This window comes from Triticum dicoccoides, chromosome 4B, assembly GCF_002162155.2.
Source record: "Triticum dicoccoides isolate Atlit2015 ecotype Zavitan chromosome 4B, WEW_v2.0, whole genome shotgun sequence".
In the NCBI taxonomy this organism is placed as follows: domain Eukaryota; kingdom Viridiplantae; phylum Streptophyta; class Magnoliopsida; order Poales; family Poaceae; genus Triticum; species Triticum dicoccoides.
In genome coordinates this window covers 194,858,778-194,884,676 of record NC_041387.1, presented here as the reverse complement: position 1 = coordinate 194,884,676, position 25,899 = coordinate 194,858,778, and the positions used below count along the sequence as shown (strand labels likewise).

The following is a 25,899-nucleotide window of genomic DNA, read 5'->3' as shown; positions in this document are numbered from 1 at the left end:
GCCACGGTAATGGAGTCATTTCCGCCAAATGTGACATCAAGGGTCTGCAACAAACAAGAAGTAAACATCAGCAGATTTACAACTTCACATATTCAAACCGGAAGAGATATGCATCATGTTGCAGGTGTAGCCAAGTACACTTGAAAGCGAACTTGATATAACTTTGCAAAGTTGAACAAAGTTGAAAGTATACGACTTCATACAAGATAAAGCAGGCCAAATTAGAGGGGAAAGGAGGGCAGCAACATGCACATGAAGCAAGATTGGGCATAATCTCATGTTGTTGCTCTTTGAAACAAAGAACAGTTTTATATCAACTAAAACCGGTCATGCCTAAAAAAAGGACATGTGTCTAAGTGACACAAAAATAGTCTCTCTTTTTTCAAACACACACAAACAAATTGATACAAGCACTACCTTAAAGCCTCTCTTTTTTGCGAATGTACCTTAATTAAGACCTCCTTAACTGATAAGTATTCTTTTTTTATGTATGGGGATCTAAATTCTTAACGTGCGTGCTTGCTCAACAAAAGATTACTGAAAAATACAAATATTTTCAGCGCAACATAGTTTTCAATGGGACTTTGTGCTGCCGAATTTAAATTCAGTTTTGCTAAAACTCATTTAGATGAGATATAATTTGGTCTCATTCACCTTTTATGTCCATTGGATGTAATGCTATAAGATGCGTGTGTACTGACGTGGGTTGTATTTATTCTTGTTTTCAAAGTGAATGAGACCAAATTATATCTCATCTTGATGAGTTCTAGGTACTCTCATTTAAATTTGTGCGTACATCTCATTGCAGAAAGCAAGCCACTATTCTTTTTTTATTAAAGGGCATTAAATTTTGTTACCATACGTGCTTGCTCACAACTATACCAATTAAATTATGGATTTTTTTAATGTGAACATGGATTCAACGGGTCTCTACGTTATTTGGCGTAACAGGTCCACTAGTAGTCAAAAAAGACCCCACGGAAGGACATGCATACAACTCTCTCTAGCTATGCTACTGTAGCTAGCATGAGTTTGTTGCAAGAGAAGGCACTAGAAAAAGCTGCCCGTACCGCCGATAGTTACTGCGCGTGGCTGCATAGATCTGCTAAAACCGGCAAGCTTAAGGTAGCTCCCAGCTGCATAGTTACTGCTCCCGTCCTATATATAAGCTAGGTGCAGCTTGCTCACCATAACAAGCTAGCGCATCTATCCACCATGGCCAAGAAGCCGAAGCTCTTCTCCGCCCTGCTCTCCTTCCTCCTCCACGGGACTAGGCCCCCGATCTCCAGCCGGGTCACTGCCACCGCCATGACTGAATCGTCACCGCACCCTTCCTCGCTGCACCACCTCGGCAGATCCTCACATCCTCCCATGGCAGAGAAGATCGCCGCCGGGCGAACCCTCGTCCTCGACGTGGACGCCGCGCTCCTCGTCCCGTCGTCGTCATCCCTCTTCCCCTACTTTATGCTCGTGGCTCTCGAGGCTGGAGGATACGTACGAGGCCTCGTACTCCTCCTCATCTACCCAATCATCTTAAGCATGGGCCGCGCCAGCGATGTGGCAGTGAGGGTGATGGCCATGGTGGCCTTCTGCGGGCTGCGCGCGAGCCGGTTCCGTGCCGGCCGCGCCATGCTACCCAAGTGGTTCATGGAGGACGTGGTGGTTGAAGGGTTCGAGGCCATGAGGATGAGCGGCGCCGCTGGCGGGCGGAGAGTGTGCGTGACGAGGCGGTTACCGAGAGTGATGGTGGAGGGGCTCCTGAGGGATTACCTCGGCGCCGAGGCTGTAGTCGGAAAGGAGATGAAGGTGCTGTGGGGGTTCTACACTGGACTAATGGAGGAAGAAGGCGAGGTGGTGTTGGAAGAGGAGAAGAAGATCATGGCGGAGGGTGATGATGCTCTGGGATTCATCGGGTCGTTAGAGTTTCTCTTGCATCCTATTTCACGTTCTTGCAAGGTACGTAGTGTAACATAAATCTCCATCTAGCAAGCTGCGTGTTTTCTCTTGGCAATCACTCCCCAGGAAAAAATAACTAATCACTATATAAAGAATAACAACACCATACTCTTTATACATACATGTGTTTGTGTGTCTGTTAATTACACCCAAAAAGAAATCTAAATGGAAATATGCGAAGTACGGAGTAGTACGTGTATGCATGCACATTTCATCTGTCGAATAAGTTGGTGCCGTGCTTATCATGCAATCCTTCACCTACCTACACATGCTTTTCTACCTTTTGCTCATGATTGGTTCGTGTCTTACTAAACAATAAAGTACCTTCCTCGATTCCATAATATAAGACATCTTTTGAAACTACATAGTGTAAAAAAAATCTTATATTATGAGATAGAGGGAATAGTAGGAGTATAGTTTGGTCAATCTCTCACCTTTCATAATTTTGATGAACCAGTCGGTGTTTGTACCATTTGTCACGAGCTTACCTTTTGAAATATGACACTTTCTCAAGGACATCACGCAATACAACACATGCTACATGACAAACTTGTAAGTCGTGACACATTTACTCTGCTCTCTGGGTACGACGTCCAGGATATCTACCTCGCGACAAGAGACGACAGGGCCACGTGGCAGGCGCTGCCGAGGAGCAAGTACCCCAAGGCCGTGGTGTTCCATGACGGCCGTCTCGCGTTCCGGCCAACCGCTGGCAGCACGCTCGCCATGTTCATGTGGCTGCCCTTCGGCGTTGCACTTGCCTCCGCCCGCCTCACCGTCGCGCTCACCGTGCCATATCGATATTCCACGCCGATCCTGGCGGCCACCGGCATGTCATGGCGGCTCAAGGCCGGCGATGGGCCACCGCTGCAGACCGCTGGCGTCGAGCGAGGTTGCCGGCGCGGGCAGCTGTTTGTGTGCAACCACCGCACCCTCCTCGACCCGGTGTACGTGTCAGTGGCGCTGGACCGACCGGTGCGCGCCGTGTCGTATAGCCTCAGCCGGCTCTCGGAGCTCATCTCACCAATCGGCCGCACCGTGCGGCTGACACGAGACCGCGACGCCGACGGACGTGCCATGGCCCGACTCCTGGAGATGGGGGACCTCGTCGTCGTCTGCCCCGAGGGCACCACCTGCCGCGAGCCGTACCTGCTCCGGTTCAGTCCACTTTTCGCGGAGCTCAGCGACGACGTGGTCCCCGTGGGTGTCGCCGTCGAGACGGCCATGTTCTACCCCACCACGGCGGGGGGGCTCAAGTGCCTCGACCCGTTCTTCTACATGGTCAACCCGAGGATGTGCTACACGGTGCAGTTCCTGGAGCGGGTGCGCACGGCGGTGGTCAGGGAGGGGAAGGTGCCGAGCGCCGACATGGCCAATCTCGTGCAGAAGAAGATTGGAGATGCGCTCGGATACAGCTGCACTATGCTCACCAGGAAGGACAAGTACCTCATGCTGGCCGGCAACGACGGCGTCGTCCGCAAAGTAGACGGCAAGTGCTCGTCTCCTCCAGCGGGGAGGACGAACAACTGATGATGAATCATATCTACACCTGTCTATTTTGTCCTTACAGTTACTCGTCATGGATGAAAGTCGTTGCACACAGTTTTTCTTTGTACTAGGTGACTGTTCATTTCCTATAGCATATCTACTCCTTCTAATCCATGTTAATTGTGGCTAATTTAGTACTACAAAGTTGTAGTACTCTACTAAATTAATGGATTGGAGGGAGTATAAAAAGGTTATTGCACACGCAAATTTTTAGTGGACAACCTGCAGCTACCCGTACACTCCTGCCTAGATATGAATGTTATCAACTTAATGGTAGGATATAATTACTTGGTTAATGATGGCAGTGATTTAGGCATGATAGTACTTAGTGGATGGTGCAAAACGTGTTTATAGTGTTTAACAATTTTACGGTAAACACAGGAACAAATTATACCATTGGATAGAAGCGGTTGAATGAGTGAGATTTGTTTGATCTCCACTTCTTCTTCTTTTTCTATTGGTATATATCAATATTTTAAATAGCACGCTATTTCGCCGTTATAACGCGGTTATAGCATATTTGAAAGAGAGACAATACGTTTTGGAAAAATCGGACGCTACGACGCTAATCGCGTAATTAGCGCGCTACACACGCTATAACGTTGTAACGTTATAACGTTACAACGTGCAGACCATGCAAAACTGAAATAAGCACAGCCCAGCAGGTCCAGCAGGCCAAAACCAACCCACGATCACTAGCTTTATCACTCCTTTTATCAGATTCTCCCATGAGACCTAACCGGCTAACCCTAGTTCTCACTTCTCATCCCTTTCTCACTCCTTTTTATGTGCTGGATTTGGCCCTTATGCATATATTGCTTGCTCCTATGAAAAATTTAGTTGCTTAAATACTTTATTTCTAGATATATTTGATTTCTTTTGCAAACGCTATTTTGAAATATAGCACGCTATAACTTGTGTAGCATTTAGAGAAGGGTCTCGCTATATTTTGTAGCGCGTTATTTAAAATATTGGTATATATAGATATAAATAGTGACAGTATATTATGGGACTGGCTAGAAACCAGTCGATTGAAAATGCAATTTGGGTCAATCGACTGGTTTGAGCCGTCCGATGAAGAATGAACATCCAAATGAGCGTATTCAACCTCCAGCCGTCGTCTTCAACCTCGAAACGCCGAGCCACCGACGGCCTAACCACCTTTTTCTGTCGGCGGCGCTCTCGTGACCGCCTCGCCGTCCCACCCTCCCCTAAACCTCCCCCCACCATCAAGCTTGCCGCCACCCAAGATCTTCCTTCTAACCCCGGCAGACCTCCAATTCCGACGCCGGCGAACCTGCACCCCACGCCACCCCTAAGATAGACAAGGAGGTTGATGCTCCCCCTACATCCGCTGCACCCCTAAGATAGACGAGGAGGCTACTCCACCGCGGCTCCTGCTGCCTCCGCCGGTAGCCTCGGTGCTCCTCCGCGGTTGCTACTTCCTCTCCACTGAATCGACTGGCCAAATTTGAATTTCAGACGACTGCCGTGCAACAAAACTGGTATATTATTCTTTTTGTATCCACTAACAATTCAATTTCAACCACCGCCCGCCAACGGTCACCATTAATACATTTTTTTCTTTTAAACTCCATCTTCAACCCAACTCCCAACTTTATCGCATTACACCAGTCCAAACAGTTACTTTCTCTTATCCAACGATTACGGGCACTGATAATGGAAGGTCGGTGGACAAAAAGAAGCAAGTTGACACCATCTATATGCAAACAGAAATCTCTCCTCTCTTCCATCTGTGCGTTCGCAACGGTGAAAGTGCAATCAAGATTGGTACGATCATTTCATAGACGCTAAAAGGAACGTCCACACCTAAGGTATTGTACTGTATTGATGTGCGCTTATTATTGCGTGTGCGTGTGCGTGTGCGTGTGTGTGTTTGTGAGAGAGAGAGAGAGAGAGTTATGTGGTTTTGAGACATCAAGAACAAAATGTAGCACAAAAAATCTCGGACACTAGATTTTTGTAAACTTGAGGGACAAAAACATATTGTACTTTGTATGTGTAGTATTCCCTCCGTTCTATAATGTAGTGCGTACAACTTTTTTTAAAAGCCAAACTTTGATGAAGTTTATAAAGAAAACTATTTATATCCACAATAATAAAAATATAAAATGTTAAATTACATCTTATGAGAATCTAATGAGATATGTTTGACATTCTAGATGTAATTTTTTTCTTCCAAATTTGATCAAAGTTTGTGAGGTTTGATTTTCAAAAAAAATTATGCACTACATTATGAAAGGAAGAGAGTACTAATATGTCTAGCAAAGACTAAGAGTATATTTATCAGCGCAGCCTTCCAGGCCTCCTTTCTCTTTGGTCCTCACCAGAAGATTTTAATGGGGGCTCTTCTTTCTCAGGTTTGGGAAGGTGCAACCGTATTAATTTTTTAATAGAAAAAACACCCCAAAGAGTGATTTGGATGATCCATGTATCATTCTGACACTATTATGAATAGGAGATATATTTGATGTATTCGTACGAGGAGAACGGGAGATGATCGGGACACGGCTGTATAATGGGAGTACCATATGTAGTACTATCATACATGCCAACTAGGCAATTTGATGAGCTGGCACAGAATTAAATAAAAAAAGAAAGGTTTGAGTATCATATCATGATACATATCATATTAAATAATGTGCTACTTTGTGTCATGCATGACAATAAATAAAATCCTCTATGATACCAACATATGATACTATGCATTACGGATATAGTATCATACACTAGTATCATTTCAAATAAAAGGCATTAGCCCGACTTTATAAATAAAGCCATCAGGCAGCATCCACAACCAATCGAAAGAGTAGCATCCAACACGAAATAGACAAACGAAAGGAGTTTTGATACAAGGCATCCAAGCCCAATAAGGCGTGCAGGCCATAGAACTCATGACACACCAAGGAAATCAGCCCGCTAATCTTCTGGTATTCTGTGCGCCAAAGAGGAAGCTGTAGCCCGAATCTTGGAAGACATCAAGTCGAAGGCCTCGTGGTCGGCGTCCTTAGTCAATGATCTTCACTGCTGCAAAAAATATGCCAGTTTTAAATAAGCAGTCAACAGGTTTAGCCGGGAAGACATGTTCGATAGTACATTTGTTCCTCGTGGTCCACAGCGACCAACAGATCGCCACAAACCCTACCTAGAAAACCCGTTTAGAGGACCCCGACAGGCCCGTGGCAAAGGCCCTAAGATCAGCAAAGGAGGAAGGGTTCCACGCAACTTGGAGCCAGGAACGGATGTAGCACCAAACGAATTTAGCCAAGGGGCAATGAAAGAAAATATGTTGCGTATCCTCAAGGGCACCACACAAAGCACATCTGTCAGAGCCAGGCCCATTCCTTTTTCGCATCTGGTCAGCCGCAGGCAATCTGCCATGGAAGGCTTGCCATAAGAAGATCTTTATCTTAGGAGGAACACGAGCGGGCCAAATGTTCTTAAACTTAGAGGTGGGGGACCCTGAGATCAACTTAGAGTACAACGACTTGACACTGAATCTGCTAGAAGCAGAATGGGGCCAAACAACCGAGTCCTCGCCCTCCGAGAGCATGGGGAAGACGGCAACGAGGCGATGGCAGTCTCCCAACTCTGCAGGAGAGAGAGTTATGCGGAAGTTCAAGTCCCAGTTATTCCTAGAGAGCTCAGAGATGGAGATCTCTGGGTCCGAACAATAAGAAAAGAGCACTGGAAAAGCCACAGCTAACAAGGAATCCCCACACCACTAGTCCAACCAGAAACGAGTAGATTTGCCATTATGGACCACAAATTTCACCAAGGATTTAAAAATCAGACGAAGTTTGACCAGATCTCACCAAAACTGGAAGCCAGCCATCGCAGGAGAAAACATGGGGCTAGAGGTCGGGAAGTATTTAGCTTTAAGAATAGATAGCCAAAGCGGGGTCTCTGGGACGGTCATAATCTTCCACCACCACTTGATGATGAGACACTTGTTCATAACAGCGGTGTTAATGATTCCCAGCCCACCAAGGTTTTTGGGGCGACAAATGAACTTCCATTTTACCATCCTGTATTTACGTTTGTTTTCGGCCGAATTCCAAAAGAAGGCACCAATGTGCTTGTCAAAACCCGCATGCGTCCCACCAGAGAGGAGGTAGAAACCCATTAAGAACATAGGGAGGGAGGAAAGACAAGCATTAATTGGGGCAACCTTGCCCGCTTGAGTGTTGTACCTGCCTCTCCAAAGCATAACTCGATTACCCACTAGCTTGGATACTAACGGAGCAAAATATTTCACCACTAGCTTGGAAGAGGAGATAGGGAGGCCCAGATACTTGAAAGGAAAGGAGCCAAGAGAGCAATTGAGCAACTGTGCAACCCTGCGGGCTTCGTCCTCCGAAACCCCAGTGACGATGACTTCGCTCTTAGGAAAGTTGATCTTAAGCCCAGACAAAGCTTCGAAGCAGAGAAGGATGAACTTTAGGTGGGCCAGGCAACCGTAATTAAGCTCAACCATGATGATTGTGTCGTCCGCATATTGTAGGTGCGAAATACCACCAGGAAGGAGGTGGGAACAAACAGGAGTGATATGCCCAACTGTCGCCGCCCGTGACAGGATATGGGATAAGGAGTCGGCGACTAAATTGAAAAGGAAAGGGGAGGCCGGGTCGCCCTGCCTCAAGCCCCTACCGTTGGCGAGGAAATTGCTAATGGTTCCGTTGACCAAAACCGCGGTATGGCCTCCCGTGACCAACTGCATAAGTCTGTGAACCACGGACCCATCAAAACCTTTGCCCAAAAGCACCTAAAGTAGGAAGTCCCAACTAACAGAATCATAAGCCTTCTCAAAGTCCAGTTTAAAGATCACCGCTTTAGTCCCGCTGGCACGTATATCATGAACTATCTCGTGGAGACACAGAATGTCGTCCAGGATGAAATGACCCTTAACGAAAGCAGATTGGAACGGACTGAGGGTCCGGTGAGCGATAGGGGAGAGCCGCATGGCAAAGCCTTTAGCAGGGATCTTAGCAAAATTGTTGATGAGAGTTATTGGCTTGAACTGAGTAATTTTGTCGGTCCCTTTAACTTTAGGGATGAGGGTGAGAACAACATAATTCAGACGAGAGATATCAATTGTCCCCAAACGGAAGCCTTGAATGATAGCAAGTACGAGGCCACGCAGCTGTGGCCAAAATTTTCTGAAGAAGGGAATAGAGAAGCCATCTGGGCCCGAAGCAGAGTTAGGGTTGGCTGACCGGATGGTCTCAAAAATCTCCTCCTTCGATAGAGGAAGCAATAGGCCTGCATTCTCCTCAGGAGAAACCTTCTCTTGGTCCGTCCAAAAAGAGCGAGCAACCTCGGGTTTAGCAGAGAGGAGAGAGGAGAAGAAGTCTACCACGTGAGACATAATGAGGGATTGATCCGAGACCTTGGAACTGTTATTAAGCAAGCTATCGATCATATAGCGCCTCCATCTACCGTTCGCAATGGCAAAGAAGTATGTCGTGGGAGAATCCCCTTTCAGGATCCAATTAACCGTGCCTCGTTGACGCCAGTAGACCTCAGCCTATCGGTGCAGCTGCAACAGAGCCTCTTCAAGCGCATACCGAACCTGCCATTCATGATCAGAGAGGCCATGGCCATCAGCCCGCCTATCGAGGGAGCCAATTTGGTCTGTGAGGCGAAGTTTGTCTCTACGCATGTTCGCGGCACGATTCCTGGCCCAGCCACGAAGGAATTTGCGAATGAAATATGAAAATTGGTGCCAGTCATCCATAGGGCCAAAGAAGCGCCGATCAGAAGCAAGGAAGGGGGAAATTTTAGAGCATCTCCAGCCGTTCGGCCCCCCAGGGCGCCTAAAAAGAGCGGCCTGGGGGCGAACCGGCGCTAGATCGGCCCCTGGGGGCAACCTAGCTCCCAGTCACGCCCCCAGGCGCCGCCCCCAGGACGCGGTAATTTTAAACTTGGGAACTTCCCGCTCATCACAAAGACGCCACAAGTCCAACGATCATAGGCCACAGTCCGGCACAGTTCGGCGATCGTAGGTCACAGTTCGGCGTACAAAAAAAGAGCGCCACAAGTCTGGACGCGTGCATCACTCGGCGGGGTCGGCCTCCGGCGCCGGCGGAGTCGGCGTGGCTTCAGTGCTGCTGGGCATCGTGGAGGCATCATCACTCGGGCTTGGCGGCAGCGGCTGCGTGGGCGTCGCCATCATCGGCAGCTGGTTCAGGATGAGGCCGCACTCCGCCATGTACCACGCCTTGAGCTGCCCATCGTTTTTGTGGAGCATGTCCGCCCCGCCCATTAGAAAAGCCAGGTCGGTGTTCCTCTTCTTCGCGGCGACATTGGTCCGAAGCAGGTCGAGCTTGATGGCGTTGTTCGTCATCAACGCCGACCATCGCGCCTTGGTCTTCTCTTCATGCAGGGCCGCCCGGCCCTATGCATCGGCGAGGCAATGCTCGATGGACTCCTACACTCGCGCGGCAGCCGCGGCGGCGTGTTTCCCGTTCTTGGCCCCTTTGTTGCCGTCTAGCCGCCCTTCTGATGCACCCGGCGTCGGCGCGTCCGGCTTGTAGGTCTCCTTGGCCTTGTCGAGGGTGCGTCGGACTTCCGTCCACTTCTCGCATTTGTCGATCCTCTTGTAGATGTGGAGGTACTTGACTTCTTGGTCGTTGTTGCCCTGGCGATACATGGCGAACATGCGCACCAGCTGCGCCGAGGAACAAATATTTGGCGGGCGCACACGGTGAAGAAAAGCGGGAGACCGGCGTGCCATACCTGATCCTCAACGTTGGCGCCGCTCTCCGGGCGAGCCGCGACCTCCTCGACGAACCCATGACATTTGTTGCACGCCGCCTGGATGAGCCCCCAATGGTTCTCCATCGCCTTCGCCCCGCGCTACATGTAGACGCCTTTGAAGTAGGGGTCGACGAGCTTGCGCTCGTCGAACTCGGCCTTGATGCGCTCCCAGTATGTCTCGATGCTCTGGTTCGTGCCGGTGGTCGGGTCGAGGCAGACGAATTTCCACACTTCGGCGAGACATTCCTCCTCCTTGGACGCCCACTTGATGCACGGCTCGCCGGTCCTGGCCGCCCCTTCTTCTTCTTCCGCCTCCTCGCTGGAACAGTCGCCGGCTCCTCCTCCTCATTGTCCTTGTCCTCGTCCTCCTGCTCCTGCTCCTGTTCCTCCGTCTCCTCCTCGCCATACTCGAGCTCGCCTTCCATGCCGCCGCTGAGGTCCATCGTGTCGTCATGGGTAGCGAAGCCGGGGGACGCAGCGGCCGCGGCCGAGCCTGCCGCGATGATGTCGTCCATGTCGGCGTCGGTCTCGTCGGTGTCGCCGAGGTGCGACGTCGAAGCTTGTGAGAAGGGTAGCGCGCCACGACAGAGAGGGGGCGTCGGGGAGGAGGACGCGTAAGTCGGCGGCGAGTAGTTGTATGGAGGGTACTGCACGCCGGCGAAGGCCGGCGAGGGCGTGCGCTGTTGGGGAACGTAGCAGAAATTCAAAATTTTCCTACGTGTCACCAAGATCTATCTATGGAGAAACCAGCAACGAGGGAAAGGAGAGTGCATCTACATACCCTTGTAGATCACTAAGTGGAAGCGTTCAAGAGAACGGGGTTGAAGGAGTCGTACTCGTCGTGATCCAAATCACCGGAGATCCTAGTGCCGAACGGATGGCACCTCCGCGTTCAACACACGTACAGCCCGGTGACGTCTCCCATGCCTTGATCCAGCAAGGAGAGAGGGAGAGGTTGAGGAAGACTCCATCCAGCAGCAGCACAACGGCGTGGTGGTGGTGGAGGAGCGTGGCAATCCTGCAGGGCTTCGCCAAGCACCGCGGGAGAGGAGGAGAACTTGGGAGAGGGGAAGGGCTGCGCCAGAACTTGGGTGCGGCTGCCCTCCCACCCCCCACATATATATAGGGGCAAGGGAGAGGGGGGCCGGGCCCCTCAGATCCAATCTGAGGAGGGGGTGGCGGCCAAGGGGGGGAGGAGTGCCTCCCAAGTCAAGTGGAGGCCCTCCCCCTTAGGAGTGCCTCCGGAACCTTCTGGAAGCTTCCGGTACAATACCGGAAAAACCCGAACTTTTCCCGGAACCCGAACAACAACTTTCCATATATAAATCTTTACCTCCAGACCATTCCGGAACTCCTCGTGACATCCGGGATCTCATCCGGGACTCCGAACAACATTCGGTAACCACATACAAACTTCCTTTATAACGCTAGCGTCATCGAACCTTAAGTGTGTAGACCCTACGGGTTCGGGAACCATGCAGACATGACCGAGACGTTCTCCGGTCAATAACCAACAGCGGGATCTGGATACCCATGTTGGCTCCCACATGTTCCACAATGATCTCATCGGATGAACCACTATGTCAAGGACTCAATCGATCCCGTATACAATTCCCTTTGTCTAACGGTATTGTACTTGCTCGAGATTCGATCGTCGGTATACCGATACCTTGTTCAATCTCGTTACCGGCAAGTCTCTTTACTCGTTCCGTAACACATCATCCCGCGATCAACTCTTTGATCACATTGTGCATATTATGATGATGTCCTACCGAGTGGGCCCATAGATACCTCTCCATTTACACGGAGTGACAAATCCCAGTCTCGATTCGTGTCAACCCAACAGACACTTTCGGAGATACCTGTAGTGCACCTTTATAGCCACCCAGTTACGTTGTGACGTTTGGTACACCCAAAGCATTCCTACGGTATCCAGGAGTTGCACAATCTCATGGTCTAAGGAAAAGATACTTGACATTAGAAAAGCTTTAGCATACGAACTACACGATCTCTGTGCTAGGCTTAGGATTGGGTCTTGTCCATCACATCATTCTCCTAATGATGTGATCCCGTTATCAACGACATCCAATGTCCATGGTCAGGAAATCGTAACCATCTATTGATCAACGAGCTAGTCAACTAGAGGCTTACTAGGGACATGGTGTTGTCTATGTATCCACACATGTATCTGAGTCTCCTATCAATACAATTATAGCATGGATAATAAACGATTATCATGAACAAGGAAATATAATAATAATAACTAATTTATTATTGCCTCTAGGGCATATTTCCAACAGTCTCCCACTTGCACTAGAGTCAATAATCTAGTTCACATCGCCATGTGATTAACATCATACGTCACATCGCCATGTGACCAACATCCAAAGAGTTTACTAGTGTCATTAAACTAGTTCACATCATCATGTGATTAAGACTCAATGAGTTCTGGGGTTTGATCATGTTTTACTTGTGAGATAGGTTTTAGTCAACGGGTCTGCAACATTCAGATCCGTATGTACTTCACAAATCTCTAGGTCATTCTGTAAATGTTGCTTCCACGCTCCACTTGGAGCTATTCCAAATGGCTGCTCCACTATACGTATCCGGTTTGCTACTCAGAGTCACTCGGATAGGTGTTAAAGCTTGCAACGACGTAACTCTTTACGCCGAACTCTTTATCACCTCCATAATCGAGAAACATGTCCTTATTTACTCCAAGGACAATTTTGACCGCTGTCCAATGATCCATTCCTGGATCATTCTTGTACCCCTTGACTGACTCATGGCAAGGCACACATCCGGTGTGGTACACAGCATAGCATACTATAGAGCCTACGTCTGAAGCATAGGGGACGACCTTCGTCCTTTCTCTCTATTCTGCCGTGGTCGAGCTTTAAGTCTTAACTTCGTACCTTACATCTCAGGCAAGAAATCCTTCTTTGACTGATCCATCTTGAACACCTTCAAGATCATGTCAAGGTATGTGCTCATTTGAAAGTACCATTAAGCGGTTTTGATCTATCCTCATAGATCTTGATGCTCAATGTCCAAGTAGCTTAATCCATGTTTTCCCTTGAAAAACACTTTTCAAATAACCCTATATGCTTTCTAGAAATTCTACATCATTTCTGATCAACAATATGTTTACAACATATACTCATCAGAAATTCTATAGTGCTCCCACTCACTTCTTTGGAAATACAAGTTTCTCATAAACTTTGTATAAACCCAAAATCTTTGATCATCTCATCAAAGCGTACATTCCAACTCCGAGATGCTTACTCCAGTCCATGGAAGGATCGCTGGAGCTAGCATACCTTTTAGCATCCTTAGGATCGACAAAACCTTTCTGATTGTATCTCATACAACCTTTCCTTACGAAAACTGGTAAGGAAACTCGTTTTGACATCCATCTGCCAGATTTCATAAATGCAGCTAATGCTAACATGATTCCGACGGACTTAAGCATCGCTACCGATGAGCAAATCTCATCGTAATCAACTCCTTGAACTTGTGAAAAACTCTTCGCCACAAGTCGAGCTTCATAGACGGTGACATTACCGTCCACGTCCGTCTTCTTCTTAAAGATCCATTTATCTCAATGGCTTGCCGATCATCGGGCAAGTCCACCAAAGTCCATGCTTTGTTCTGGTACATGGATCCTATCTCGGATTTCATGGTTTCTAACCATTTGTCGGAATTTGGGCCCACCATCGCTTCTCCATAGCTCGTAGGTTCAGTGTTGTCTAGCAACATGACCTTCAAGACAGGATTACTGTACCACTCTGAAGTAGTAGCATCCTTGTCACCCTACGAGGTACGGTAGTGACTTGATCTGAAACTTCATGATCACTATCATAAGCTTCTACTTCAATTGGTGTAGGTGCCACAGGAACAACTTCCTGTGCCCGGCTACACACTGGTTGAAGTAATGGTTCATTAACCTCATCAAGTCTCCACCATCCTCCCACTCAATTTTCGAGACAAACTTTTCCTCGAGAAAGGACCCGATTCAAGAAACAATCCCTATTGCTTTCGGATCTGAATTAGGAGGCATACCCAACTATTTTGGGTGTCCTATGAAGATGCATTTTATCCGCTTTGGGTTCGAGCTTATCAACCTGAAACCTTTTCACATAAGCGTCGCAGCCCCAAACTTTTAAGAAACGACAACTCAGGTTTCTCCAAACCATAGTTCAAACGGTGTCGTCTCAATGGAATTACATGGTGCCCTATTAAAGTGAGTGCGGTTGTCTCTAATGCCTAACCCATGAACGATAATGGTAATTCGATAAGATACATCATGGTACGCACTATATCCAATAGGGTGCAAATATGATGTTCGGACACACCATCACATTATCGTGTTCCAGGCGGTATTAATTGTGAAACAATTTCCACAATGTCTTAATTGCGTGCCAAAGCTCGTAACTCAGATACTCATCTCTATGATCATATCATAGACCTTTTATCCTCTTGTCACAATGATCTTCAACTTCACTCTGAAATTACTTGAACCATTCAATAATTCAGACTTGTGTTTCATCAAGTAAATATACTCAACATCTACTCGAATCATCTGTGAAGTAAGAACATAACAATATTCACTGCATGCCTCAGCACTCATTGGACTGCACACATCAAAATGTGTTACTTCCAACAAGTTGCTATCTTGTTCCATCTTACTGAAAAACGAGGCTTTTCAGTCATCTTGCCCATGTGGTATGATTTGCATATCTCAAGTGATTCAAAATCAAGTGAGTCCAAACGATCCATCTGTATGGAGTTTCTTCATGCGTATACACCAATAGACATGGTTCGCATGTCTCAAACTTTTCAAAAACGATTGAGTCCAAAGATCCATCAACATGGAGCTTCTTCATGCGTTTTATACCAATATGACTTACATGGCAGTGCCACAAGTAAGTGGTACTATCATTACTATCTTATATATTCTGGCATGAAAATGTGTATCACTACGGTCGAGATTCAATAAACCATTCCTTTAGGTGCAAGACCATTGAAGGTATTATTCAAATAAATAGAGTAACCATTATTCTCCTTAAATGAGTAACCGTATTGCGATAGACATAATCCAATCATGTCTATGCTCAACGCAAATACCAAATGACAATTATTCAGGTTTAATACTAATCTTGATGGTAGAGGGAGCGTGCGATGTTTGATCACATCAAACTTGGAAACACTTCCAACACATATCGTCAGCTCACCTTTAGCTAGTCTCCGTTTATTCCGTAGCCTTTTATTTCGAGTTACTAACACTTAGTAACCGAACCGGTATCTAATACCCTGGTGCTACTAGGAGTACTAGTAAAGTACACATTAACTTAATGTATATCCAATATACTTCTATCGACCTTGCCAGCCTTCTCATCTACCAAGTATCTAGGGTAATTCTGCTCCAGTGGCTGTTCCCCTTATTACAGAAGCACTTAGTCTCGGGTTTGGGTTCAACCTTGGGTTTCTTCATTAGAGCAGCAGCTGATTTGTTGTTTCATGAAGTATCCCTTCTTGCCCTTGCCCTTCTTGAAACTAGTGGTTTCACCAACCATCAACAATTGATGCTCCTTCTTGATTCCTACTTCCGTGGTGTCAAACATTGCGAATAGATCAAGGATCATTATATCTATCCTTGTTATGTTATAGTTCATCACGAAGCTCTAGTAGCTTGGTGGCAATGTCTTTGGAGAAACATCACTATCTCATCAGGAAGATCAACTCCCACTCGATTCAAGTGATTGTTGTACTCAGACAATCTGAGCACAAGCTCAAGATTGAGCTTTTCTCCCTTAGTTTACAGGCTAAGAAAATCGTCGGAGGTCTTATACCTCTTGACGTGGGCACAAGCCTGAAATCCCAATTTCAGCCCTCGACACATCTCATATGTTCTGTGACGTTTCGAAAACGTCTTTGGTGCCTCAACTCTAAACCTTTTAACTGAACTATCACGTAGTTATCAAAACGTGTATGTCCGATGTTCGCAACATCCATAGACGACATTTGGGGTTCAGCACACTAAGCGGTGCATTAAGGACATAAGCTTTCTACTGTCTGCATAATCGCTAGTGTCAACTTTCAACTATATTTTCTCTAGGAACATATCTAAAACAGTAGAACTAAAGCGCGAGCTATGACATAATTTGCAAAGTGATTTTGACTATGTTCAGGATAATTAAGTTCATCTAATGAACTCCCACTCAGATAGACATCCCTCTAGTCATCTAAGTGATTACATGATCCGAGTCAACTAGGCCGTGTACGATCATCACGTGAGACGGACTAGTCATCATCGGTGAACATCTTCATGTTGATCGTATCCTCCATACGACTCATGCTTGACCTTTCGGTCTCTTGTGTTCCGAGGCCATGTCTGTACATGCTAGGCTCGTCAAGTTAACCTAAGTGTTTCGCGTGTGTAAATCTGGCTTACACCCATTGTATGTGAACATAAGAATCTATCACACCCGATCATCACGTGGTGCTTCAAAACAACGAACTTTCGCAACGGTGCACAGTTAGGGGGGACACTTTCTTGAAATTTTAATGAGGGATCATCTTATTTACTACCGTGTTCTAAGCAAATAAGATGTATAAACATGATAAACATCACATGCAATCAAATAGTGACATGATATGGCCAATATCATTTTGCTCCTTTTGATCTCCATCTTCGGAGCTCCATGGTCATCATCGTCACCGGCATGACACCATGATCTCCATCATCGTGTCTTCATGAAGTTGTCTCGCCAACTATTACTTATACTACTATGGCTACCGGTTAGCAATAAAGTAAAGTAATTACATGGCGTTGTTTAATGACACGCAGGTCATACAATAAATTAAGACAACTCCTATGGCTCCTGCCGGTTGTCATACTCATCGACATGCAAGTCGTGATTCCTATTACAATAACATGATCAATCTCATACATCACATATATCATTCATCACATTCTTTTGGCCATATCACATCACATAGCATATCCTGCAAAAACAAGTTAGACGTCCTCTAATTGTTGTTTGCATGTTTTACGTGGCTGCTATGGGTTTCTAGCAAGAACGTTTCTTACCTACGCAAAAACCACAACATGATATGTCAATTGCTATTTACCCTTCATAAGGACCATTTTCATCGAATCCGATCCGACTAAAGTGGGAGAGACTGGCACCCGCTAGCCACCTTATGCAACAAGTGCATGTCAGTCGGTGGAACCTGTCTCACGTAAGTGTACATGTAAGGTCGGTCCGGGCCGCTTCATCCCACAATACCGTCGAAACAAGATTGGACTAGTAATAGTAAGCATATTGAACAAAATCAACGCCCACAACTACTTTGTGTTCTACTCGTGCAAAGAATCTATGCAATAGACCTAGCTCATGATGCCACTGTTGGGGAACGTAGCAGAAATTCAAAATTTTCCTACGTGTCACCAAGATCTATCTATGGAGAAACCAACAACGAGGGGAAGGAGAGTGCATCTACATACCCTTGTAGATCGCTAAGCGGAAGCTTTCAAGAGAACGGGGTTGAAGGAGTCGTACTCGTCGTGATCCAAATCACCGGAGATCCTAGTGCCGAACGGACGGCACCTCCGCATTCAACACACGTACAGCCCGGTGACGTCTCCCATGCCTTGATCCAGCAAGGAGAGAGGGAGAGGTTGAGGAAGACTCCGTCCAGCAGCAGCACAACGGCGTGGTGGTGGTGGAGGAGCGTGGCAATCCTGCAGGGCTTCGCCAAGCACCGCGGGAGAGGAGGAGAACTTGGGAGAGGGGAAGGGCTGCGCCAGAACTTGGGTGCGGCTGCCCTCCCACCCCCCACATATATATAGGGGCAAGGGAGAGGGGGCCGGCCCCCTCATATCCAATCTGAGGAGGGGGCGGCGGCCAAGGGGGGAGGAGTGCCTCCCAAGTCAAGTGGAGGCCCTCCCCCTTAGGGTTTCCCCTCTCCCATGCGCATGGGCCTTGGGGGGGCTGGTGCTCCTGGCCCATTAAGGCTAGGGCACCCCCTACAGCCCATGCTGCTGTATTGGACGTGGTGGAACAATTTCCGGACCTCCGGACCCCTCCAGAATCCTTCGGAACCTTCTGGAAGCTTCCCGGTACAATACCGGAAAAACCCGAACTTTTCCCGGAACCCAAACAACAACTTTCCATATATAAATCTTTACCTCCGGACCATTCCGGAACTCCTCGTGACGTCTGGGATCTCATCCGGGACTCCAAACAACATTCGGTAACCACATACAAACTTCCTTTATAACCCTAGCGTCATCGAACCTTAAGTGTGTAGACCCTACGGGTTCGGGAACCATGCAGACATGACCGAGACGTTCTCCGGTCAATAACCAACAGCGGGATCTGGATACCCATGTTGGCTCCGACATGTTCCACGATGATCTCATCGGATGAACCACGATGTCAAGGACTCAATCGATCCCGTATACAATTCCCTTTGTCTAACGGTATTGTACTTGCCCGAGATTCAATCGTCGGTATACCGATACCTTGTTCAATCTCGTTACCGGCAAGTCTCTTTACTCGTTCCGTAACACATCATCCCGCGATCAACTCTTTGATCACATTGTGCACATTATGATGATGTCCTACCGAGTGGGCCCAGAGATACCTCTCCGTTTACACGGAGTGACAAATCCCAGTCTCGATTCGTGGCAACCCAACAGACACTTTTGGAGATACCTGTAGTGCACCTTTATAGCCACCAGTTACGTTGTGACGTTTGGTACACCCAAAGCATTCCTACGGTATCCGGGAGTTGCACAATGTCATGGTCTAAGGAAAAGACACTTGACATTAGAAAAGCTTTAGCATACGAACTACACGATCTCTGTGCTAGGCTTAGGATTGGGTCTTGTCCATCACATCATTCTCCTAATGATGTGATCCCATTATCAACGACATCCAATGTCCATGGTCAGGAAACCGTAACCATCTATTGATCAACGAGCTAGTCAACTAGAGGCTTACTAGGGACATGGTGTTGTCTATGTATCCACACATGTATCTGAGTTTCCTATCAATACAATTATAGCATGGATAATAAACGATTATCATGAACAAGTAAATATAATAATAATAACTAATTTATTATTGCCTCTAGGGCATATTTCCAACATGCGCTGGGCCAGGTGTCCATGGAGGAAGGTGACGTTGGGGTCAAACCCACCGTGCGCGTCCCCATCGGCGTAGCCCGGCGATGGTGTGCATCCCCGCGGTTGCGGCGACGACGAGAAGGCGGCCAGAGAGCCGACGCTTTGCTGACTCCAGGCCGCGTACTGGGCGTGGCCGCCGGGTGGGTTCATCATCCCCGCGCGAGCCGCCTCGGCCTCGGCTTGATCCGCCGCAGCCGCACGCGCCGCGTTGTCCCGGGCCTTCTTGGCGATGGCCCTGTTCTGCTGGTCGGCGGTGACAGCCTCCCGTCGCTGAACTTCCACCCTCCAGTTGGCATTTGACATGCCCGGTGGCTTGGACGGCGGCGCACTCGACTTCCTCTACTTCGGCTGCGTGACATCGGCGGTCGCATTCGTCGCGGCGCGGGGGATCAAGTACTTCTTCGGCGACATGACGGTCGCGGGGAGGCGAGCGAGAGGGAGATTGGCGGGAGGAAAGGAAAGAATGAGAGGGAAGTGGGAGCGAGGGCGGGAAGAAACGGCGGGAAGAGGCTCTCGACTCGCCGACAGACCGGCCCCACGCCCCTTTTCGCTTGTGCCGACGCCCTCGGGCGCCCCCAGCGCGCCAGGTTCGGCCTGGGTCCGCCGGCGTCAATTTCGGCCCAAGCCGGTGAAAAACGGGCCACTGGGGACGCGACTGGGCCGATTTTTGGACGTCGGCGCGGCAGAAACGCCTGGGGAGGGCCTGTTGGGGGCGCGGCTTGAGATGCTCTTAGCAGCGATCATATCATGCACTAGTATCATATGCATGATACTAGTACTCCCTATGTTTCTTTTTAGTCCGCATATAAGGTTTGGTCAAAGTCAAGCTTTGCAGAGTTTGACTAACTTTATATTAAAAAATATAAATATTTACAATATGAAATCAATATTATCAGATGCACCATGACACGTATTTTCATACTATATAGTTTTAGTATTGTAGATGTTCATACTTTTTTATATAAATTTGGTTAAATTTTGTGTAGTTTGACTTTAATCAAATCTTATATGCGGAGTAAAAAGAAACGGTTGGTGACTGATGAGTAGGTTGCTGGCCGTGGAAGCAACAGGCGGCGGTTAGCCATTCATGGCGACGCGAAAAGGCATACTGTACTCGGGCCACCGCTGCCCTTAATACACACTACTGCGGAGTTAATCACCGAGAGCGAGGGGCCTTCTTTGTGCGGCGCGTGAGTGCGTCTGATCAGGTACAATCAAGGCGGGAGGCGGCGATCATGCTTCATCTGCCGGCCGGAATCAATGCACCGGCCAGTCATCTACTCCTATTACCTATAACTGTTTTTTTTTTGTTTTTTGCGGTAGTACAAAGGGCGATAGTACATATAATTAAATCAAGGGCCCATACTTTCAACACTAAGGACCAAAAGGAGGAACTGTAACTGACACTGTTTTCGAGTTGAATGACTAGTCGCGACTAGTCGACAAGTCGTTACATGAAGGTCGACTCAACCTGTCGACTCGAATCATTGGATGAGTCGATCGACTCGATCGACTAGTCCCGACTAGTCTCGACTAGTCGCAGTTTTTGAGGCGAACGACTCGTTCAATCTGTCATGAAAGAGAAGTTGGGCAGAGAAAATGGAGCAGGGAAGGAGGGGTGGCTCCAGGGAAGGATGGGGGAGGCGGAGAGGAAGGGGTGGAGGCAGAGAAGCCATGGAGGAGGAGCTGCAGCAAGGCCATTGCGGCTGTCGATTCGTGCCTGGGGGCTGGAAGGGGAGCAGGTGAGAGAGAGAGTTAAGACGAGAGTGGATGGACGGTGAAGATTAGAGAATATGGATGGTCCAGATTGAGCTAGGCAGGCTAGGGTTTCATTGGGCCTTACTGGGCCAATATTGTCGTGTGGGCCAGTATTGAAGGAAGATTGGAGCGTCTGGAAACCTAGATCGAACAGTTCCAGCCCCCCTCCCCCGACCCAGCCCTCTTCTGCAGCAGCCGCCGCCTGGCTTGCTGCTCGTCCCCTTCTCCCCTGGTTGCTGCTGCCTGCTGCTCATCCCTTGGTTGCCGCTGTTGTTGGGCTGCTCCTCCCATCTCCTGATGGCCTTGTCTTGGTTGGTTGCTGCGACTCCTCCCTTGGTTGCCGCTGGCTGCTGCTGGTCTGCTGCTGGTCTGCTCCCTACTGCTTAACTCACGTCGACTCATCGCATGTCGACTCGTCGACCATGAGTCTAGACTAGTCACGACTAGTCTAGAGTCGCCCCCCCTGAGCGACTCGTCGACTCATCGACTCGAAAACCTTGAACTGACATGATGCGGCGTTCATATTCATTGTTCAGTGTATGCACTAACAAAACATTAGGTCATGAATCGTCTGCTGCTCGCTGGTTCCAGATAATATGTTCCGGAAAGAACACAGGCAGATTCCTGGTGTGGTTTCTTCGCGAATCATCAAAGTGATAAATAGTAACCTTAAAAACTTTACCTGTGTTGGCTCCAAATATATAATTTTTCAAGAGCTATGCTTCTTTCGATTTATATGCCGTTGTTATATTGCTTCAAGAACCATGATTGGAATAGGCCAGTACCACAGCAATAGCATTAATTAGCAATACTGAGATCGATAATTCTGAGCACAAAACCTTTTTTTCTTCTTTTGCTCCAGCCAGGCAACAAATTCTCTCTGTACAGTTACCAGTCCTACACATCGCATCAACTGTCTTTTGTGCACAACTAATGTCACCAAAAATCTGAACAGGAGCATGATCCGCCTTTGAAATGGTGGAACCTATAAGGATCTCTCAGGACAATTTCCCTGTCAAAAACCATGCTGACAAGCTTAAATATCAAATGGCAATCCGCACAGACCCTAAGATTCTTGAATATCCTTACTGTACATCCTTCCGGAACAGTGATAAGGCCATATGCCAATGCAAGCTTCTCGCTGTGATTCCAAAGGTTCTGCTCTTTTTGTTCCTCATCTGTATCATGCAGTGCCGATGAGGTATCAGCAACATAACCTACCTCCCTGAGCTTCAGAAAGATTTCATCTAGCTTCGCGTAGATCTTTTCTGTGTCATTATGACTCCGGTCACCAATACCAAAGATGCTTACTTCTTTCTTCTGCTTAAGCCAACTGCAAGCAGGCCTTTTATTTAAATTGATGCTTTTCATGTGACTTCTTAGTCTATCAACATCGGACCATCTTGCACTTGTCGCATATAAGTTTGACAGAAGAACATAAGCTGAGTCGTCAAAAGGATCCAGCTCAAGGAGTTTCTTGGCGGCTTTCCTCCCAGTATCCAGATTTTTGTGAGTTCTACTAGAGGACAACAGGCTACGCCAAATTAGATCATTTGTTAAGACTGGCATGTCTTCAATGAACTTCTCTGCTTCTGTAAATCGCCCTAAACGTCCAAGGACATCCACAATGCAAACACAATGCTTTATTCCAGGGGAAACACCAAATACAGAAGACATAGAGTTATAGTAATCAATACCCTTGTCCACTAGACCAGCATGACTACAAGCTGAGAGAAGAGTGACAAATGTTACGTAATCTGGCTTTCGCCCCATCGACACCATATGCTTAAATGTGTCCTCAGCTTCCTTGAAATATCCATATCTTGCATAACCTGATATCAATGTATTCCAGCATTGTTGGGGTCGAACGGCAGGATCAGGGAGCATTTTCAACATTTCATCCATTTTTCCACATTTCCCGTACATATCCATTGCAGCATTAACCACATGACTGTCATTATCCAGCCCACACTTCACACCAAGACCATGTAGTTGCATGCCTTCTTCTAGTGATGCCAGGCTTGCACTGGATGACAAACATTCAGCTAGACAAACATGATCAAGATTATTTCCAGCATGCCACATATCCATGAAAAGCTTTAAGCCTTCCTCTCCGTGGCCATGCTGAACATTCGCGGCGATCATAGCATTCCAGGAAACAACACTTTTCTTGATGATTGTGCGGAAGACTTTAGTGCTTGAATCTAAGTCGCCACAGTTAGCATACATTGTGATCAGAGAGTTACTAACGTAGTCATCAGCTACGAATCCAGTATGGATTGTGTATGCGTGCAGGGGCAATCCATAATTGCGTAACTCATTTGAAGATTTGAAAGAACCCTGGATATTCACTAATGTTATGTAATTTGGCTTTAATCCTGCACCTCTCATCCAAGTAAATACCTGCATTACCTTGGTACAATCCTCAAGCGCTGAGTAGCTCCCAATAAGTACATTGCAACTAACAACATCGTGAGTGGACATCAACTGAAATACTCTCTCGACATCTTGGATAGAACTGCATTTACCATACATCGTGAGGAGAGAATTACCAACCAGTAGATTGCGGTGAAGACTTAACTGTAATATCATGGCATGAACCATTCTGCCATCCATCAAAGCTCCTGGACTTGAACATGCTCCTAAAGCGCTGGAAAATGTCATGCGATCTGGAGCTTCATTAGTCTGAAGTAACTGACCTAGTGTCTTCAATGCATCCATGTTATTACCGCTTTGGACATATGATGAAATCATAGTGTTCCATGATATTAGATCCCTTCTGCCCATGCTCCAGAACAGAAACTCAGCATCAACCAACTTCCCAGCAGCGGAATACATATTAACAAGGGCATTAATCACGGGAATATAAGAGTGCAGACCACCCCTGAGACACAGGGAATGAATTCCACTTCCAGTGTTGACATAATCTGGCGAGGCACAGGCGCATATCAGGCTGCACATAGTAGTTGCATCGTGCCTTAACAATCCACCACGACGCATATCCGAAAATACCATAAAGCATTTACTGCAGAGTCCTTCATGTGAGTACATTGATACCATAGCGTTCCATGATATAGTGTCACGTTCCTCCATTCGATAAAAGAGCTTCTCAGCATCTTTCACCCTTCCGATGTTACCAAGCATTGTAATCAGTGAATTTGCCACGGAGACCTGCCTTTGTAGGCCAGAAACTAAGACCTGGGAAAATACCTGAAGCCCAGCCATCTCACTCTCGAGCGACCCACACAAGCTGACCACCGTCGCAAACGCATTTGCATTGCACGCAACACCTTCCATTCTCATCCGGCAATAAGCTCTCAATGCCTCTTCCAAGTACCCATTTGACGACAAGGCCACCATCAGTGCCGTCCACGACACAACATTCCGCTCAGGCATCTCCCGGAACAACTTATGTGCGTCCAACACATCCTTCCGGGAGCCATACAGGTGAAGGAGCGCTGTCCCGATGTACACGTTCACCATGAGTCCGGCTTTGTGGGTCAGCGCGTGTATGGCGGCTCCACACGTGCGGCCCTCCTCCTTGTCCCGGCGCTCGCACGCGGTGATGAGACTGGCGAGAGCAAAGCCACTGAGCGGAACTGCACGTTCACGCATGCCACACAGCAGGTCGAACGCAGTGGATTCGTGGCCACAGCGGACGCAGCCGGAGATGGCGGTGTACCAGGAGGACGGGGAGCGGTCCGGCATTGCGTCGAACAGGTGGAGCGCAGCATCTGGTGAGCGGTGACGAAAGTAGAAGGCGAATAGGGTGTTGCTGTGGAAGGCGCTGAGCGGCAGCGCGCGGCGGAGGACGGTCGCGTGGATGGCGCGTGCGAGGCGCGGGCTGTCGGCGAGGTGGGAGAAGCCGGTGCTCGGGAACTGGGCTACCGCGGGGTGCGGGTGGTCGGCGAGGAGGCTGAAGGGGTGAGGCGGAGATGGGTCGACAGGGCATGATTGCGCGGTGGAGGAGAGGCGACGGGAGGGGCAGGTGGCGGCGGCGAGGCGCGGCGCTGCTCGGTTGAAGCAGTCGCGGGAGGACTGCCTCGCCAGTTTGGCGGCTAGGAAAATGGCGGGCGGCTTCGTGTTTCGGTCCTGGTCTCCACCAAAGAAGAGTAAGAGAGGGCGAAGAGAAAGGAAACGGATTTTTCGCGGTTTCGCTTCTCGGCCTGTCGACGAAAATGTAGGAAGCTGGATACGAATTTGGAGGCCCAAGCCCACTGTCGTGACCACGGGCTTCCCTTCGCCCCCATAGCCGGAATTTCCTATTTGCCGCTCGTTGCGGCAAGTTGCCGGGGCAACACACAGGCGAGCGGCCGACCGACACGACTGGGCCGGCCAGATCGCGTTGGCACTACCCCATCCGGTTTTGGAAACATTCCAGAAGGTTTCCTGCACCGGTTTTTTCTTTTCTACAGTTTTTTATTTTCTGTTCTTTTTTTCTATTTCTTTGTGGTCAGGTTTTTTTTTCTGTTTTCTTCTTCTTCAATTTAATTTTTCTTTTTCCAGAAATATTCAAGATTCTAAAAATAGTTCAAGTTTTGGAAAATGTTCCTGTTTTCAAATTTTGTTCCTACATTCAGAAAATGTTCGCATTTTAAAATTGTTTGGGAATTTCAAAAAATGTTCCTTATTTTTTGAAAATGTTCCTGTTTTCAAATTTT

General features: G+C 47.9%; 2 protein-coding genes across 2 annotated transcripts; one reads left to right on the top strand and one right to left on the bottom strand.

Annotated features, from left to right (window-relative positions):
• Nucleotides 1–1,215: 1,215 nt before the first annotated feature.
• On the top strand, nucleotides 1,216–3,733 carry LOC119293536 (probable glycerol-3-phosphate acyltransferase 3). Its single transcript, XM_037571987.1, has 2 exons — nucleotides 1,216–1,956; nucleotides 2,554–3,733. Exons 1-2 carry the CDS (start codon nucleotides 1,216–1,218, stop codon nucleotides 3,484–3,486), a joined length of 1,674 nt encoding a protein of 557 aa, XP_037427884.1. The 3' UTR covers nucleotides 3,487–3,733.
• Nucleotides 3,734–21,760: 18,027 nt separating this feature from the next.
• On the bottom strand, nucleotides 21,761–25,324 carry LOC119295754 (pentatricopeptide repeat-containing protein At3g24000, mitochondrial-like). Its single transcript, XM_037574207.1, has one exon. It carries the CDS (start codon nucleotides 24,944–24,946, stop codon nucleotides 22,175–22,177), a length of 2,772 nt encoding a protein of 923 aa, XP_037430104.1. The 5' UTR covers nucleotides 24,947–25,324; the 3' UTR covers nucleotides 21,761–22,174.
• Nucleotides 25,325–25,899: the final 575 nt, after the last annotated feature.

Coding starts and splice junctions, on each gene's coding strand:
- LOC119295754 (XM_037574207.1), bottom strand. CDS start 24,946: ATGCCGGACCGCTCCCCGTCCTCCTGGTACACCGCCATCTCCGGCTGC.
- LOC119293536 (XM_037571987.1), top strand. CDS start 1,216: ATGGCCAAGAAGCCGAAGCTCTTCTCCGCCCTGCTCTCCTTCCTCCTC. Junction 1,957..2,553: donor CTATTTCACGTTCTTGCAAG/GTACGTAGTGTA, acceptor TACGACGTCCAG/GATATCTACCTCGCGACAAG.